A 16,492-nucleotide genomic window follows, 5' to 3' on the forward strand; every position below is an offset into this window, starting at 1 on the left:
AATCCAGAATTTTACTATAAAATAAATTGAGAGTAGGGCAAGGTAACAGGTTCAAACTAGTAAAAGGTGAATTTCAGACTGATAAAAGAAATTATTTCACACAGTGATTAATGTATGGAATAGACTTCCAGACAGAGTAGCAGAGGCAAAAACTCTGGAATTATTTAAGGAGCAAATGGATGCTGAAATGGTGAGACTTTAGGATCTTTCAGGATGGATGAATTATGATAGACTGAATCTAGAATTATCTCATGATCTTGTGAATTATGAAAGCAGATAGAACAGAATGTGATGCAATACAGATGAGAAGGGTACTGAAGTACATTAGTGCTGTATCAGTGGCAGGAGTAAAACTTTCATTTAAATTTAATTTTGTACTAACTTAAACTCAATTCTCATTTACAACTTTGCAGTATACATCAACCAGGACCTGCAGTGCTCATAAACCTTACATAGAATAACTTAAGTGTTCTGAATTGAACAAGTGTTATAAATTATTTGTTTGAGCAATTGGAGGAAATCATGTTTGGTCTAGTCACAGATAATTGATGTTCCCTTCTTACTGCCAGTTGGTAAATGTCACATTTTTGGCTTAGTACTCTAGATGCTTTTATCAGGTTTAAAGACTTCTTATAAGTGAGCCATCATACCCATGACCCAAAGCATACCTTTACCGGCCCAGTATCTAGGTAATTTCTCGTGAGCCCAAGGATTTAACAGAAAACTTTTGGCTGCTGATTATCAAGCACCCCCATGTGATCTTCCTCAACTTCAGAAGGTAGCTGAAATCATCCAGCTGTGGCGGAGAAGCCTTGAGGGGCCAGGAGGTGAGCTATTTATTGCAGAGTATCCAGCCTCTGCATTGCTCTTGTAGCCACAGTTGATATACCTGGTCCAGTTATGGTTTTGGTCAATGTTGATAATGGGGGACTCTGCGATGGTGGTATATATCGAGTTACATCAAGTGTACAGCACAGAATCAGGCCATTCAGCCCAAGTGGTCTATGCTGACGTTTATGCTCTGCACGAGCCTTCTCCCACCCTAATTCATCTAACCATATCAGCATACCCTTCTATTTCTTTCGCCCTCATGCTTATCTAGCTTCCGCTTAAATGCATCTATGCTATTTGCCTCAACTACTCCTTGTGGTAGCGCGTTCAACATTCTTACAACTTTTTGGGTGAAAAAGTTTCTTCTGAATTCCCTATTAGATTTATTAGTGACCTCTAGTTTTGGACAGCCCCACAAGTGGAAACATTTTCAATGCATCTACCTTTCATTATCTTAAAGACCTCTTTCAGGTTGCCCCTCGGCCTTCTCTTTTCTAGAGAAAAGAGCCCCAGCCTGTTCAACCTTTCCTGATAAATATATCCTCTCAGTTCTGGTATCATCCTTGAGACTTTTTTGCACCTTCTCCAATGCCTCTATATCCTTTTTATAATATGGAGACCAGAACTGTGCACAGTACTCCATGTGTGGTCTAACCAAGGTTCGATACAAGTTCAGCATAACTTCTCTGCTTTTCAGTTCTATCCCTCTAGAAATGAACCCCCAGTGCTTGGTTTGCTTTTTTGATGGCTTTATTAAACTGCGTCACTACTTTGTGATTTGTCTATCTGTACCTCTAGATCCCTTTGCTCCTCTACCCCATTCAGACTCTTATTATCCAAGCAGTATGTGGCCTCCTTATTCTTCCTACCAAAATACAGCAACTCACACTTATATGCACCACCTCACGCTTATGTGTACCACCTCACACATTACATTTCATAAGGAAGTGGCTGGGTTTTTTTTGTTGGAGATGATAATTACCAGGCACTTATGTGGCATGGTGTAAATGTTACCTACCATTTGTCAGCCCAAGCCTGGATTTTAAAGAACTGTAATTATCCAACATGGCACTAAACAGCATGTTCTATTTTATTCTGTAGAAAAAGTATTTAAATTTTAATATATTTCCAACCTTGGGCCGTGATTTTACCATTGGCGGCAGATTGGAGTTGGGTTGGCTGTTCGACGGGTTCCGGTCCCGCTGCTGGTTTCAGCCGTTCTGAATTAACGATTTTCCCTTAACTGGGCTTATTAAGCCCGTCATGCGCGCTACCCGGCCCAATCAGTGGATTTGGACCTGCTGCTCGCCTCTGCTGACGTCTTCCATCCAGCTGCATTTAAGGAGCCCATGCAACCTTGTGGTTTTTCATTCATATTCTGATGCTTCTCAGTGTGGCAGACAGCGAGATGTCAGCTTCAAGATCAAAGGCCTCTCCAAGATTCGAGGATGACTCTCTTCATGCTCTTGTGGAGGGAGTGAGAGGGTGCAAAGAGGTACTGAATCCCTCAAATGGATGGAGGAAGCCTCCTCAGCAAACCAAGGCAGCCTGGCTGCAAATTGCTGAGAAGGTGAGCACCAGGTCTTTGTACGCACGCACCTGGGTTCAGTGCCGCAAAAGATTCAATGATCTGCTACGTTCAGCAAAAGTGAGTATAACATCACACTTACCTTCAATCTGCTCCCCATCTCCTCTCATCACCAGCACTCTGCATTGTCAACCTACTCCTGCACATCCCAATTTACCCTTACATCCCTTGCACCCTTAACCATCCCTCTCTATGTACAGAATTGTTTCACCATTCTACTATGCACACTCACACTCGCTATCACTGTTACGCAATGACAACAACTAACAACGCACAGGGAGGGACCTTGGTATTGGCACCTCACTCCATCTTTGTCTCCCTCTAAGCATCTATGCTATGGATTCTCTATACTCACTCCAACATTCTCACTCAAACTCCACTTGTGTCCCTCATTGCAGGAAAAGAGAGCCCACAATAAGAGGGAGAGGAGGAGGACAGGAGGAGGGCTACTTTCTATGGCGCACTTGACCACTGCTGAGGAGGCTGCTCTCAACATCGTCGGAGGTGCTGAGGAGCTGGAAGTGGGGGACAGAGAGAGAGAGACGGGTGCAGTAGAGCAAGCTGGTGACGGAATAGATTTGTAACCCTCTCGTTTAGATTGCATGAGTGACTGATATGTCATCTGATGTTCATGCAGATTGAGTTCTGATCATCTGCACAATTAGATATGTCTGCTACATGTCTAACTCATGCCTTTACTTCCCCACAGGACCATCGAGAGCCCCCCTCCCCACTGTCCAGGAGGAAGAGCCGGAAGACTCCTCAGAGGAAGCTGCAACTGCTGAGGGTGCAGTGTCAGCAGAATTGAGCGCACCCAGCACCAGCGCAGAGACGCACACTTCAGTGGTCATTCGCGAGATAGATTAGTTTTGTCACCTGGTTAATCACAGCTCACAAGTGAGCATCAGCAGATGGTGGAGACAGGGACAGCAGTGGAGTGTCCTCGTCGGAGGCCACAGGGTGCTCCTAGCTCTGCTCAGCTGCATGTGGACCCTGTGCCTCTGGGGCCATCCAGGAGGAGAGTGGTGCTGGAATTTCAGGAACAAGTGCAGGAGGAGTCTCTGACAGGGTTTGCAACCACTGTAACTGCGAGTGTGCAGAGAATAGAGGAGTCCATCTCAAACATGAGCAATGCCGTGGTGCACTCAATGGCGAATGTAGGTGCTGCCATGGAAAAGATGGCAACCTCCATGGAGGACATAAATCACCAGATGCAAATGAACATGGTGACTCTTCTAAATAGATGGTCTGCTATGGAGGATTGATGGCCATCTATTGAGGAGAGGAACCAGAGGTACATGAACATCCCCGTTATGAGGACTGTCAGTACAGAGATGTGTCCTCATGGCCCCACTGATGTGCAGCAAGGTGTTCTTCAGCTACTTGCTAGCAGTGAAATGCAGGCGACCCATGAGAGGGATGTTGGTGGTCGACAACAAAGAAGTGGGGGCTCCTCTCCAAGCGCTCACACTCCCATGCCACTGCGGAGCTCTCGGTCAGAGCCCCAGATTCCTCACCCAAATGAAATGGCCATCTCAGCCCCTGCACAGCCGCAGGAGGAGCAGACTGTTGCTGAGCCCTCCCAGGCTCCCAAACCCAGAGGACGCCCGCCAAAGGTGTCGAAGCAGGCGCAGCATGAAAGTGAGTAAGGTGCCTCAACATCTGCTGAAGCCACAGGGGAAGCACCATGTAGAAGCACGCGCAAGAGAAAGTTAACACACAAATAGTCACAAGGGTAGTCACTTGGGTATTTTGATCGAATACAAGTGAAGAATGTCATCGTTATTTCAATTGTAATAAAGAAATGCAATGGCAAAGATTCAAAGAGTTGGCCTATGTGTGCCCAGAAATGGAAGTGTCAGAGTGAGGGCGCCATTCATCTGTAATGACAGTGGGGAGAGTGATAGGAACCCACAGTTTATTGTACAGATGCTGTATGGTGTGTTAAGAAGGTCGGCCAGGCACTCATTTCCATGTGGCAGCCACATGTGTTTGCTTCGTAAAGTTACGCAAATCTGGCATGGATTAGTGCATCCCTTGCCTCATGGCCAGCAATGTGCTCGCATGCTGGTGGAACTGGCACATCCACCTCCGCAAGGTCTTCCTCCTCCTGAGGAGGAGGCTGCGCACTGAGCCACTTGTTTCTCAGGCAGTGGTAAGCCACGCTGCTGTGCGGTGTGCACAGCAGACCACGATGATTCTGGAGACCCTGGCTGGTGAGTACTGTAGGGTTCCACAGATATGTCGAGGCATCCAAATCGCATTTTGAGCAAGCCAATGGTTTGCTCTATGCTTCTGGTGGCAATGTGGCTCACATTGTAGCACTCCTCAGCTTCGTTTGATGTTCTCCACATCGGTGTCATTAGCCAAGTCTTCAGGGGATAGCCATCCAGAAAGTTGGGTTGGCGGATTGAACAGCTGAGGTACAGTAGACTGCCGCAGGATGAACAAGTCATGGCAACTGCCAGGGAACTTGGCGCAAACATGCATAATGTTCTTCCTGTGGTTACACACCAGCTGGACGTTAAGGGACTGGAAGCCCTTGTGGTTGACAAATACAGCTGGGCTGTGTTGGGGTGCTCTAATGGCCACATGTGTGCAGTCTACGACGCCCTGCACCCTTGGGAAGCCTGCCATATTTGCAAAGCCAAGTGCGGTTACACTTGCTTCATCCGTGGAGAAAAAAAAATTGAAACTGAAATTCATCCGTGGAGAAGTGGATGTAATTGTGAACCTCTGCAAAGAGGGCAACGGTAACCTGCGTGATGCAAGCGTGTGCAGTCGACTGGGAGATGCTGATGATGTCTGCTGCTGATCCCTGGAAGGACCCTGAAGCAAAAATGTTGAGTGCAGTGGTGACTTTGACAGCCACTGGTAAGGAGTGTCCACCCGCTCCTCTGGGCTCCAGGTGTTGGTGCAGCATTGTGCAGATGTCAGCAACTACCTCTCGCGAAAGTCTCAGCTTCCTTTGGCACTGCTGCTCACTCATGTTGAGGAAGCTCATCCTCAGTCTGTCAACCCTGTGTTGGGGGTATCTCCTGCGGCGCGGTGCAGCCTTGCGCTGACGCCCTCTGCAGCATCAGGTGGATGAGGAGAAGGTTGGCGCTCCTGTTGTTGCTGCTGCTGTTGTGCCTGGTTCTGCTGCTAATGCGGCTGCTCTTCCTCCGATTCTGTGGACCAGGATGAGAGGGTATAAATGGTTCCCATTCCGCTGGTATATCTCTCAGTTGAGGAATAGATGTTATAAGTGCTCAGTCAATGTGGGGAAAGGGTTTTCCAAGGAGGTCACAATGCATATGGATCTCAGCTTAAACCCTTACAAGCTCAATAGACCTGCAAAATGTGTTCCAAAACCTCAAAACACAAAGTTCTGGCATCTGAAAGTCAGCCATGTTACAGGTCCGCTTTTATGCTGCAGGAACAGCTGTCAAGAACTCAGCCACTTGCTGAACCCGGAACAATCAGCTGGCGTGTTTGGCGTACAATATGCAACACGCTGAAAAAGTTGTAAAATGGGAAGAGCTTGTTGAAATGGGATTATGTAGGCAAGTGCCTCTCCCGCGACTCGCATACTCGACACTTTGCAAAGTTGCGTGGAGGTGGGATGGCGGCGGGTTCGCAACCCGCCGTCATTCATTTAAATTTTCACTCCTGACCCGCCTCCAAACCCGCCCTCTGAGCAAAATCGTGGCCTTGGTGTCAGATATTTAGAATGGATAAATAAGTCATTGCTCACTAATGGGCCTTATTGGTTACAATCCAAATTATTCTAATTTTGGTTATGTTCAAGTAGACTTGCACTCAGTTTGACAAATTCAGCTGCAAAAATCTTGAATGGGTGAGAATGATTTCAGGGTATGCAGTCCCAAGTTACTTTGGAATCATTGGGTATATGCATGGCTCTACCACTCTTGCACAAACTAAAAACAGACATGTTGAATTCATTCGAATAGTCCATCATTTTACAACCAATATGCAAATTCCTTTCTCTTTTCCTCAACCCGCATTGATTCCATTTAATGAAAAATTGCTGTCATGTAGACTGCACAAGTTGAGGAGTTGGCTCATTATAAATAGTAAGCACGTAATGTCAGAGGCGCAGCAGTATAATGAATGTTTTGGAAACGGTGATGACACTACTTAGCTCATTTGAAAATGAGTTACTGAAAATTTAATTTCCGAATCAGATTTTATTGAATTCATTGCAGCTTCATGGGGAAACATGCAACTCCTGTTGCAGATCAATTAATCACAATACAGAAAAGAACTTTTCATTATATTTTCAATGTGACTGTAATGATACAGCTTTAACCTAGCATTTTCAAAGTAGCTTCCATATCTAGAATGTACTCAGTAGGACAAAGCAGCAACCAGGTACACGTATTAGCTCCTTTTGAAGTCACATTATGTTATAACAGTTAATCATAGCTGAAGTAGAGATATTCATGGATATATCAGCGCAAGCTGAGTTTGTGGTGGCCTAGTGAGAAAGTCCATGTGCACAATATATAGTTCCTGTAACCAGACAAGACATCTAGACAGATCCACATACTGTTAACTTGTCACTATTTTTTCAGTTTTATTAACAAATTATTTGGGGGCTCTATTTACAAAGTGGAAAACTGCCCAGGTATGTCCTGTCCACAAAAAGCAGGACAAATCCAATCCGGCCAATTACCGCACCATCAGTCTACCATCAATCATCAGCAAAGTGATGGAAGGTGTCATCAACAGTGCTATCAAGGGCCACTTACACACCAATAACCTGCTCACTGATGCCCAGTTTGGGTTCCAACAAGACCACTCGGCTCCCGACCACATTACAGCCTTGGTCCAAACATGGACAAAGGAGCTGAATTCCAGAGGTGAGGTGAGAGTGACTGCCCTTGACATCAAGGCAGCATTTGACAGAGTGTGGCATCAAGAAGCCCTAGTAAAACTGAAGTCAATGGGAATCGGGGGGGAAAACGCTCCACTGGCTGGAGTCATACCTAGCACAAAGGAAGATGGTTGTGGTGGTTGAAGGTCAATCATCACAGCCCCAGGACATCGCGGCAGGTGTTCCTCAGGGCAGTGTCCTAGGCCCAACCATCTTCAACTGCTTTATCAATGACCTTCCCTCCAATATAAGGTCAGAAATGCGGATGTTCGCTGAAGATTGCAATGTTCAGCGCCATTCACAACTCCTCAGATAATGAAGCAGTCCATGCCCGCATGCAACAAGACCTGGACGACGTTCAGGCTTGGGCTGATAAGTGGCAGGTAACATTTGCGCCACAGAAGTACCAGGCAATGACTGTCTCCAATAAGCGAGAGTCTAACCACCGCCCCTTGACATTCAACGGCGTTACTATCGCCGAATCCCCCACCATCAACATCCTGGGGGTCACCATTGACCAGAAACTTAACTGGGCTGGCCACATAAATACTGTGGCAACAAGAGCAGGTCAGAGGCTAGGTATTCTGTGGTGAGTGTCTCACTTCCTGACTCCCCAAAGCCTTTCCTCCATCTACAAAGCACAAGTAAGGAGTGTGATGCAATACTCTCCAATTGCCTGGATGAGTGCAGCTCCAACAACACAAGAAAATCGACACCATCCAGGACAAAGCAGCCTGCTTGATTGGCACCCCATCCACCACCTTAAACATTCACTCCCTCCACCACCGGCATACCGTGGCTGCAGTGTGTACCATCTACAAGATGCACTGCAGCAACTCGCCAAGGCTTCTTCGGCAGCACCTCCCAAACCCACAACCTCTTCCACCTAGAAGGACAAGGGTAGCAGGTGCATGGGAACAGCACCACCTCCAAGTTCACCTCCAAGTCACACACCATCCTGACTTAGAAGCATATTGCTGATCCTTCATCGTCACTGGGTCAAAATCCTGGAACTCCCTCCCTAACAGCACTGTGGAAGTACCTTCACCACATGGACTGCAGCGGTTCAAGAAGGCGGCTCCCCACCACCTTCTCGAGGGCAATTAGGAATGGGCAGTAAATGTTGGCCTGGCGAGCGATGCCCACATCCCATAAAAAACAAATTTTTAAAAAACTCACAAAGGCAAACACACTCTTGAAGTAGTAAAACATAACATTTTGATAATCCCCCCACTAATGTACATTTCAGCAACAATTACTTTAGTGTTCTTTATCTGGAGAGCATGAGTACAGTCTATCTAGTATAAAATTCTCTCCAGATCTCCCAAGTTAATAAAATAATAATGGAAATACATACATTAAATTTCTAACATTTTTAACTGCATGAGTATTTGTTAAATATCAGTAATTTTGCTTAAAGGACCTTAAAGATGTCCTCATAGCTAAATTGTGCAGGTGCGCAATGACATTAATATACAATAGTATATAATAATTATTTAATTAAAATTAAGGTGAAAACGGAAGCTATAAAACGGGTCTATGCTGGTGTTTATGCTCCACAAGAGCCTTCTCCCACTCCTATTTCTTATGTTCTTATGTAACCATGTCAAAGGCTGCAGACTGGTCGAGAAGGACGATGAGGGATAATTTACCACGGTCACATTTCTGACATTGATATGGGCCGTTTCAGTGCTGTGGCAGGGACAGAAACCTGATTAGAGGTTCAAACTGGAGTTGCAGGAGAACAAGGCATGGATTTGGGAGCAGACAACGTGTGGAACGACTTTGGAGGGGAAATAGAGCTTGGAGATGGAGCAGTAGTTTGGAAGAACATCGGGGGTCAAGGGTGGGTTTTTAGCGGAGGGGGATGATGACAGCAGATTTGAAAAGGAGGAGGGCAGTACCAGAGGAGAGGGAACAGTTACATAGATTACACAGAATTTACAGCACAGAAACAGGCCATTTGGCCCAACGGGTCTATGCCGGTGTTTATGCTCCACACGAGCCTTCTCCCACCTTACTTCATCTCTCCCTATCAACATATCCTTCTATTCTTTTCTCCCTCATGTAATTATCTAGCTTCCCATGAAATGCATCTCTGTTATTCACCTAAACTACGTGGCAGGAAGCCAATCGTATATACTGCTGTTCAACATACTATCAAAAAAATGGTGTGCAGCAGCACTGCAATGCAGCTATATTTCTCCACATCGGCTTATTTCAAACAGTTTTAAAAACAAGTCAGGTTTTGCATTAAAAAAAAATACATCATATTTGTACAAATGGTTACCGACAGAATCATAAAGTGATACTCCCAATAATAACTTGATCTTGCTAGGATGGTACAGTGAAATTCTAGGTTTGAGGTATAGCAACTGTGATAATTTGACAATGAAGGGTTCCTTATAACATAACATGGCCTCAAATGGATAGATAGAAATGGTTTGGAGTTTTAGAATTTTATAATAATTAATGGCGTAACAGGCATTCTCTGCTGTACATTCAATATTTGCTGTTGAGTTATTCAGACTTACCACATGTGGCTATCAGCACTCTGGGGGCCCAGATTAACTGCATCCATAGCTATCTCCTGACCTGGAAAGGATATTGTGAACACTTTAATTTCATCATGCTGTGTCTACAATTTATCAAAGCTGGAGGATTTAGGATTTACTCCAAAATATATTTATATAAGTGAAAACAGACCAAGTCAAATTATAGATGTGTTTTCAGTTATTTGAGGCAATAGCTTTCAAACTGTGAAGCATGAGGCTTATTCAAGTGGGGCACATTTGTGATGCTTTGCTCCAGCCTCCTCAATTTACAAATAATGAAACCAAAAATAGATACCAATGATAAGAAAGCTTCTTGAGAACATTGATAGGATAGAAATCAGCACCAACCGCAGGGGAGAGAAAGGAAAATCACAAACAAATATTTTGGACTTAAGCAAGGCCAACTGGAAAGGTTGAGGAAGGAATTGACTGCAATAAGTTTGTTGGAAAATCTACAGACCCACAGTACAATCCATTCAAGTAGGTAATTGGTGAATTATGAAAGGCAAAAGGCTACAAGAGTGATTAGAATCAGTATTAAACAAAAGAAGGCTACTCTCCAGCAAAGATGGATATGCAAGCTATATGGAAGGAGGTGGTTGAAAAAATGAATGCACTCTCCCAGGTTCATCATGCTTGGGAGAAAATGTGGACAATATTTCAGAAATATCTGGAGAAGTGCCATGGTATTTATATCCCCCTTTAAATACATGTTTACTCTTCGTCTATGGCCCCAAAAGAAATATTTCTTTCCTGCACCCTCAGGGAAGACGCATGCAGAGAACCTTTTCTCAGGATGTGGGTGGTGCTCGCAAGACTACATTTATTACCAATCCCTAGTTTCTCTGGGAGGATGGTGGCGTGAACCGCTGCAGTCCTTGTGGTGATGGTGCTCCCAAAAACAACAACAACTTGTATTTATATAGCACCTTTAACGTAGTAAAACGTCCCAAGGCGCTGCACAGGAGAATTTTAAGACAAAAAAATGTGACACCGATCCACATAAGGATAAATTAGGACAGGTGACCAAAAGCTTGGTCAAAGAGGTAGGTTTTAAGGAGCATCTTAAAGGAGGAAAGAGAGGTAGCGAGGCAGACAGGTTTAGGGAGGGAATTCCAGAGCTCAGGGCCTAGGCAACAGAAGGCACGGCCACCAATGGTTGAGCGATTATAATCAGGGATCCGCAAGAGGGCAGAATTAGAGGAGCGCAGATATCTCGGGGGGTCGTGGGGTTGAAGGAGATTACAGAGATAGGAAGGGGCGAGGCCATGGAGGGTTTTGAAAACAAGGATGAGAATTTTGAAATCGAGGTGTTGCTGAACCGGGAGCCAACGTAGGTCACGAGCACAGGGGTGATGGGTGAGCGGGACTTGGTGGGAGTTAAGACACGGGCAGTCGTGCTTTGGATGACCTCAAGTTTACGTAGGGTGGAATGTGGGAGGCCAGCCATGAGTGCGTTGGAATAGTCAAGTCTAGAGGTAACAAAGGCAAGGATGAGGGTTTCCACAGCAGATGAGCTGAGGCAAAGGCGGAGACGGGTGATGTTACGGAGGTGGAAGTAGGCGGTCTTTGTTATGCTGCGGATGTGTGGTCGGAAGCTCAGTTCAGGGTCAAATATGACACCAAGGTTGCAAACAGTGTGGTTCAGCCTCAGACAGATGTTAGGGAGAGGGATGGAGTCAGTCGGCTAGGGAACGGAGTTTGTGGCGGGGACCGAAAACAATGGCTTTGGTTTTCCCAATATTTTATTGGAGAAAATTTTTGCTCATCCAGAACTGTATGTCGGACAAGCAGTCTGACAATTTATACACCGTGGAGGGGTCGAGAGAATAAGTAGTGAGGTAGAGCTGGGTGTCGGCAGCGTACATGTGGAAACTGACGCTGTGTTTTCGGATGATGTCGCCAAGGGCAACATGTAGATGAGAAATAGGAGAGGGCCAAGGATAGATACTTGGGGGACACCAGAGGTAACAATGTGGGAGCGGGAAGAGAAGCTGTTGCAGGTGATTCTCTGGTAACGATTAAATAGATAAGAATGGAACCAGGCGAGTGCAGTCCCACCCAGCTGGATGACAGTGGAGAGGCGTTGGAGAAGGATGGAGTGGTCAACCGTGTCAAAGGCTGCAGACAAGTCAAGAAGATCGAGGGAGGGATCATTTACCACAATGGTGGTAGGTTTGGAATTCCAAAATATTGACCCAAGAACAATGAAGGGGTGGTGATATATGTCCAAGTCAGGTGCACAACTACAGGGAGATTATTAGGATAGATAGGAAACCAGTGCCATTAAGTAGCTGATACAATATGAGGAGTTGGCCCTTATTCTTTTCCCTGGGAAACTGTGGAAGGAATTAGTGAGGGCCAATTTGGAGGTGTGGTGTCACCACCCAGCAAGTATCCCCAATTAATTAACTTTCCCACTCAGTTTTTTTTACTTCTTACTGCTGGGTCTACACTTGCTAAGCAGCTGCATGATGCACAAAATGTCTTATGATCTCATTTCTCTTTAAAGGCATTTTTTGGGGATGCAGTGTAAATATTTTCCCTTTTCTCATTCCATAGGTTCTTCCTAAGCTGAGCAGGCAGTTCCAAGTGATGCCATGGACTACCATACATCATAGCAGGTGGTGTCAAGAACTCCCCATGCTTCCAGCACCAATACAGCTACTAGCACTACTGAGAATTTAAGGAAGGTGCAGTAAGTGAATCACAACTGACAAGTGAGGACCAAATGGAAGTGGATGCACAAGTGGCAGCAGTTCAAGAAGCCGGCCCAGCACCACCTTCACAGGGCAATTAATAACGGGCAATAAATGCAGCCTTACCAGCATCACCCACATTCCATGAACAAAAAAAAGTAGTACATAAGGAAAACAAAAGACCTGGGTAGGCTGCATGCCCACGTTATATCTCAATTATATGGGTAAGGGATTAGTATCTTATTGGGTCTTCCTTCAAATGCAAATTGATGCAGGAGCACATTCACTACATTCTTTGAGTGCATCTCGGACATCACTGCAGGATGGAAAAGCAGGAATACGGAGCAAGTGGCATCTTCATGGCCTTTTGCAGGGTAACCCCCGAAATCATGAGGGAAAAGGTGCAGAACTGTGACTAGTAGTGCTACAGAGATCCTTGGCACCTAGTCACATGAGTCTGTGACTGGTAGATTGCATGAACTGGGTGAAGATCTTTGAAAGTACAAACAACAATTTGTTTCATCTATAGTGAAGATATCCTATGGGCTGCTTTCATGCAGATTGCTGATCTCCCAGCCTGGGGTGCCTAACACCAGCTACATGGCAGATGAAGAATCAGTTGAGTTGACTGCCTCTCAAGATAGCCGCACATCTTCCCACTCAAGCTAGGCCCCTTAAAAGACTAAAATGCCTGACAGTGGGCAGGTGCGTGTAAGGCTTAAGAGCATGGGATACTTGTAAATAGCAAGAAATAAATATTAAGTGTTTTTAACTGAACTTCATATGGACTTGGGTCTGACCATGGAAAAGTGCTAAGCACGGAGCGGGGTAAAAAGATGGCAGTTCCGTTTCAGTCGGGACAAAATTCTTGCAGGGCATGGAAAATATAACAAGAAGTAAGGTGGCAGGATGTGCCCATTACTAGAAGTAGTTCTCAGAGTTCTGCACCAAACTCCCAGCCTGTACATCAGTTCCCTCCATGTCATCCACCTCATCCTTTTTCTCTTCCCGTGGGCCTACAACCGACTGAACCTTCTCCACACCCTTTTGCATGGCATGCCTCATATGGCAAAACTAAGGTATGCAGTAGACAATAATGATTTTGAAGACTTTGGCCAGTCTGTAGAGTCATACCCTGCCTAAGTGGTCCAAGCAAAAGGATTGTTGCTTGTGTGTCCCAATGGAGTGTTCGACGATAAGGAATATATTTTTGAGCTGCTGCTGTGCAGGGGTTTCTAACTGGTTCTGGTCATTCTGTCTGCATCCTAAAATGATGCAGGTACCATAGATAGCTGTATAATAAAGTGTCATGGATGCTGCCTGGATAACAGGATGAATTTGAACCCTTCCTTTTCATGTATGTATTTGAGTTGCCCTGAGAAGGTCCTTCTCCTTGAACTGCTGTAATCATTGTGCTGATGGTGCTTCCACAATGGTGTTAGGTAGAGAGTTCAATGATAATGATTCAGCAAAGATGGAAGAAACAAATGATATACAGGAAACTTTCTGGTATCCGGCATGGACGGGACCGACGTGTTGCCAGTTCATCAACAATTCCGGATAACCGAACGCTATAGTAAAAGATACGGAGCTCAGAGCTCCGTATAAAGCAACAAACCCTAACAGCTTCAAAACAATCGGCACAAGTTGCAAGCATCTCTGTAGCTTAGCAACAGCTTCAGCTACACCCTTGCACAGCAACAAATCAATTAAAAAAAGTAACTAAAAGTAAAAAAAGTTACCTGAACCAACTCCTGAATTTTGCCGGTGGATAGAGCGTTCCGGTTATTTAGGGGCCGGTTAATCGAAAGTTTCCTGTATGTCCAAGTCAGGGTGGAGTGTGATTTGAAGGGGAATTTGGAGACAAAGGTGTTCCCATGATCTTGCTGCTCTCGTCCTTCTCAGCGTTATAATTCTAGGGCTGGTAGTTGTTGTCAAAGGTGTGTGATTTGCTGCAGTGCATCTTATACATACATAGCATATACTGCAGTCACAGTGCACTGGTGGTTACTTAGTTCTTAGGCACCTACAGGACAGCACGACCTTCTAGATTGGTGCAGGCGGATGTCGGTTAGAATGAGTAACATGGAGTAGGAACAGGACTATTCTCTTTGTTTATGTCAAGATCTACTACACAAGAGACTAGCTGTATGTGAACAATGCCAAACACTGACACAGACCTATGTAAGCCTATATTACTACACAGCAGCAATAGCTTTCAGCTGCCATGAGATTATCAAAGCAATTACATTTCTGAATATGAAACATTAAAAAAAAATCTCAGAATACACTGCATTTAAATCATCATTTCATTGAAAATTTTCCCCCCAGTCTGACCTAGAATGGCTGCAGTGCCTTAGAGGAAATTTTGTTATTACTGCAATGCAATTGGGGAGATTTTATTTTTGGTATATGTTTGGAGGGGGAGAATGAAATTAGAGATAAGCTTTGCAAAGTACAGTTGGTGAATAACTAAAATAGAAAATAACAATAAGAAAAGAGAAAAATAAAGACTTAACCAGTACCCACAATTACAGTTGACACAAACATTGGTTACAACATAAAGAGATGCAAGAAATTTCCTCTGCACCCTCTCTAAGGCCTTGACATGCTTCCTAAAGTTTGGTGCCCAGAGGAGGTTTAATTTATTATCTTAAATATTGTCAGCTTGGCTTAGTTGATGACATTCTCATCTCTGGGTCAGACGGTTATATATTGTAGTAAACAGTAAGGAGGATAATAGCAGACTTAAGACATAGACAGGCTGGTGAAATGAGCAGACACATGGCAGATGAAATTTAATGCAGAGAAGTGTGAAGTAATGCATTTTGGCAGGAAAAATTAGATGCAATATAAATTAAATGCCATCATTTTAAAAGGGGGTGTAGGAAGAGAGATCTGGGGGGTGTATGTACACAAATTATTGAAGGTGGCAGGACAAGTTGAGAAGGCTGTTAAAAAGCCAATGGAATCCTTGGCTTTATTATAAATAAAGGCATAGAGTAAAAAAGCAAGCAAGTTATGCTAAATCTTTATAAAACACTGGTTAGGCCCCAACTGGAGTATTACATACGAACATACGAATTAGGAGCAGGAGTAGGCCACTCAGCCCTTCAAGCCTGCTTCGCCATTCAATAAGATCATGGCTGATCCGATTACTCCACATTCCCGCCTACCCCCGATAACTTTTCACCCCCCTTGCTTATCAAGAATCTATCTACCTCTGCCTTAAAAATATTCAAAGACTCTGCTTCCACCGCCCTCTGAGGAAGAGAGTTCCAAAGACTCATGACCCTCAGAAGAAATTTCTCCTCATCTCTGTCTTAAATGGGCGACCCCTTATTTTTAAACAGTGACCCCTAGTTCTAGATTCTCCCACAAGAGGAAACATCCTCTCCACATCCACCCTGTCCAGACCCCTCAGGATCTTATATGTTTCAATCAAGTCACCTCTTATTCTTCTAAACTCCAGTGGATACAAGCCTAGCCTGTCCAACCTTTCCTCATAAGACAACCCGCCCATTCCAGGTATTAGTCTAGTAAACCTTCTCTGAACTGCTTCCAACGCATTTACATCTTTCCTTAAATAAGGAGACCAATACTGTACACAGTACTCCAGATATGGTCTCACCAATGCCCTGTATAACTGAAGCATAACCTCCCTACTTTTGTATTCAATTCCCCTTGCAATAAACGATAACATTCTACAGTTTGGTATCCGGCATCGACGGGACCGGAATGGTGCCGGTTGATTAAAAATTCCGGATGACGGAGAGGGTTATCTACCGAGGCTATTTTTAACAAACAAAAATTAAAAAATCAAGAAATGAGCAGTTAACAGTAATTGGGTACTACTGGCAGCGCGGAAGAGTCAGACTCCTGTTATTGAGGTGTTCGGACTTCCGACAGCGCCAAGAAGCCGAGTAGTGGCAGTTTGGAG

General features: G+C 44.7%; 1 protein-coding gene across 1 annotated transcript in view; it reads right to left on the reverse strand.

The window, feature by feature from the left end:
* Positions 1-16,492, reverse strand: part of rmdn2 (regulator of microtubule dynamics 2) — a 198,599-nt gene that overhangs the window by 80,197 nt on the left and 101,910 nt on the right. The window contains exon 4 of the mRNA XM_085997891.1: positions 9,833-9,893. Coding sequence (XP_085854017.1) covers positions 9,833-9,893 — 61 coding nt within the window. The remainder of the gene's footprint in view (positions 1-9,832; positions 9,894-16,492) is intronic.

The sequence above is a fragment of the Somniosus microcephalus genome, chromosome 9 (genome assembly GCF_052327205.1).
Source record: "Somniosus microcephalus isolate GS21.2 chromosome 9, FLI_Smic_1.0, whole genome shotgun sequence".
Taxonomy (NCBI): Eukaryota; Metazoa; Chordata; class Chondrichthyes; order Squaliformes; family Somniosidae; genus Somniosus; species Somniosus microcephalus.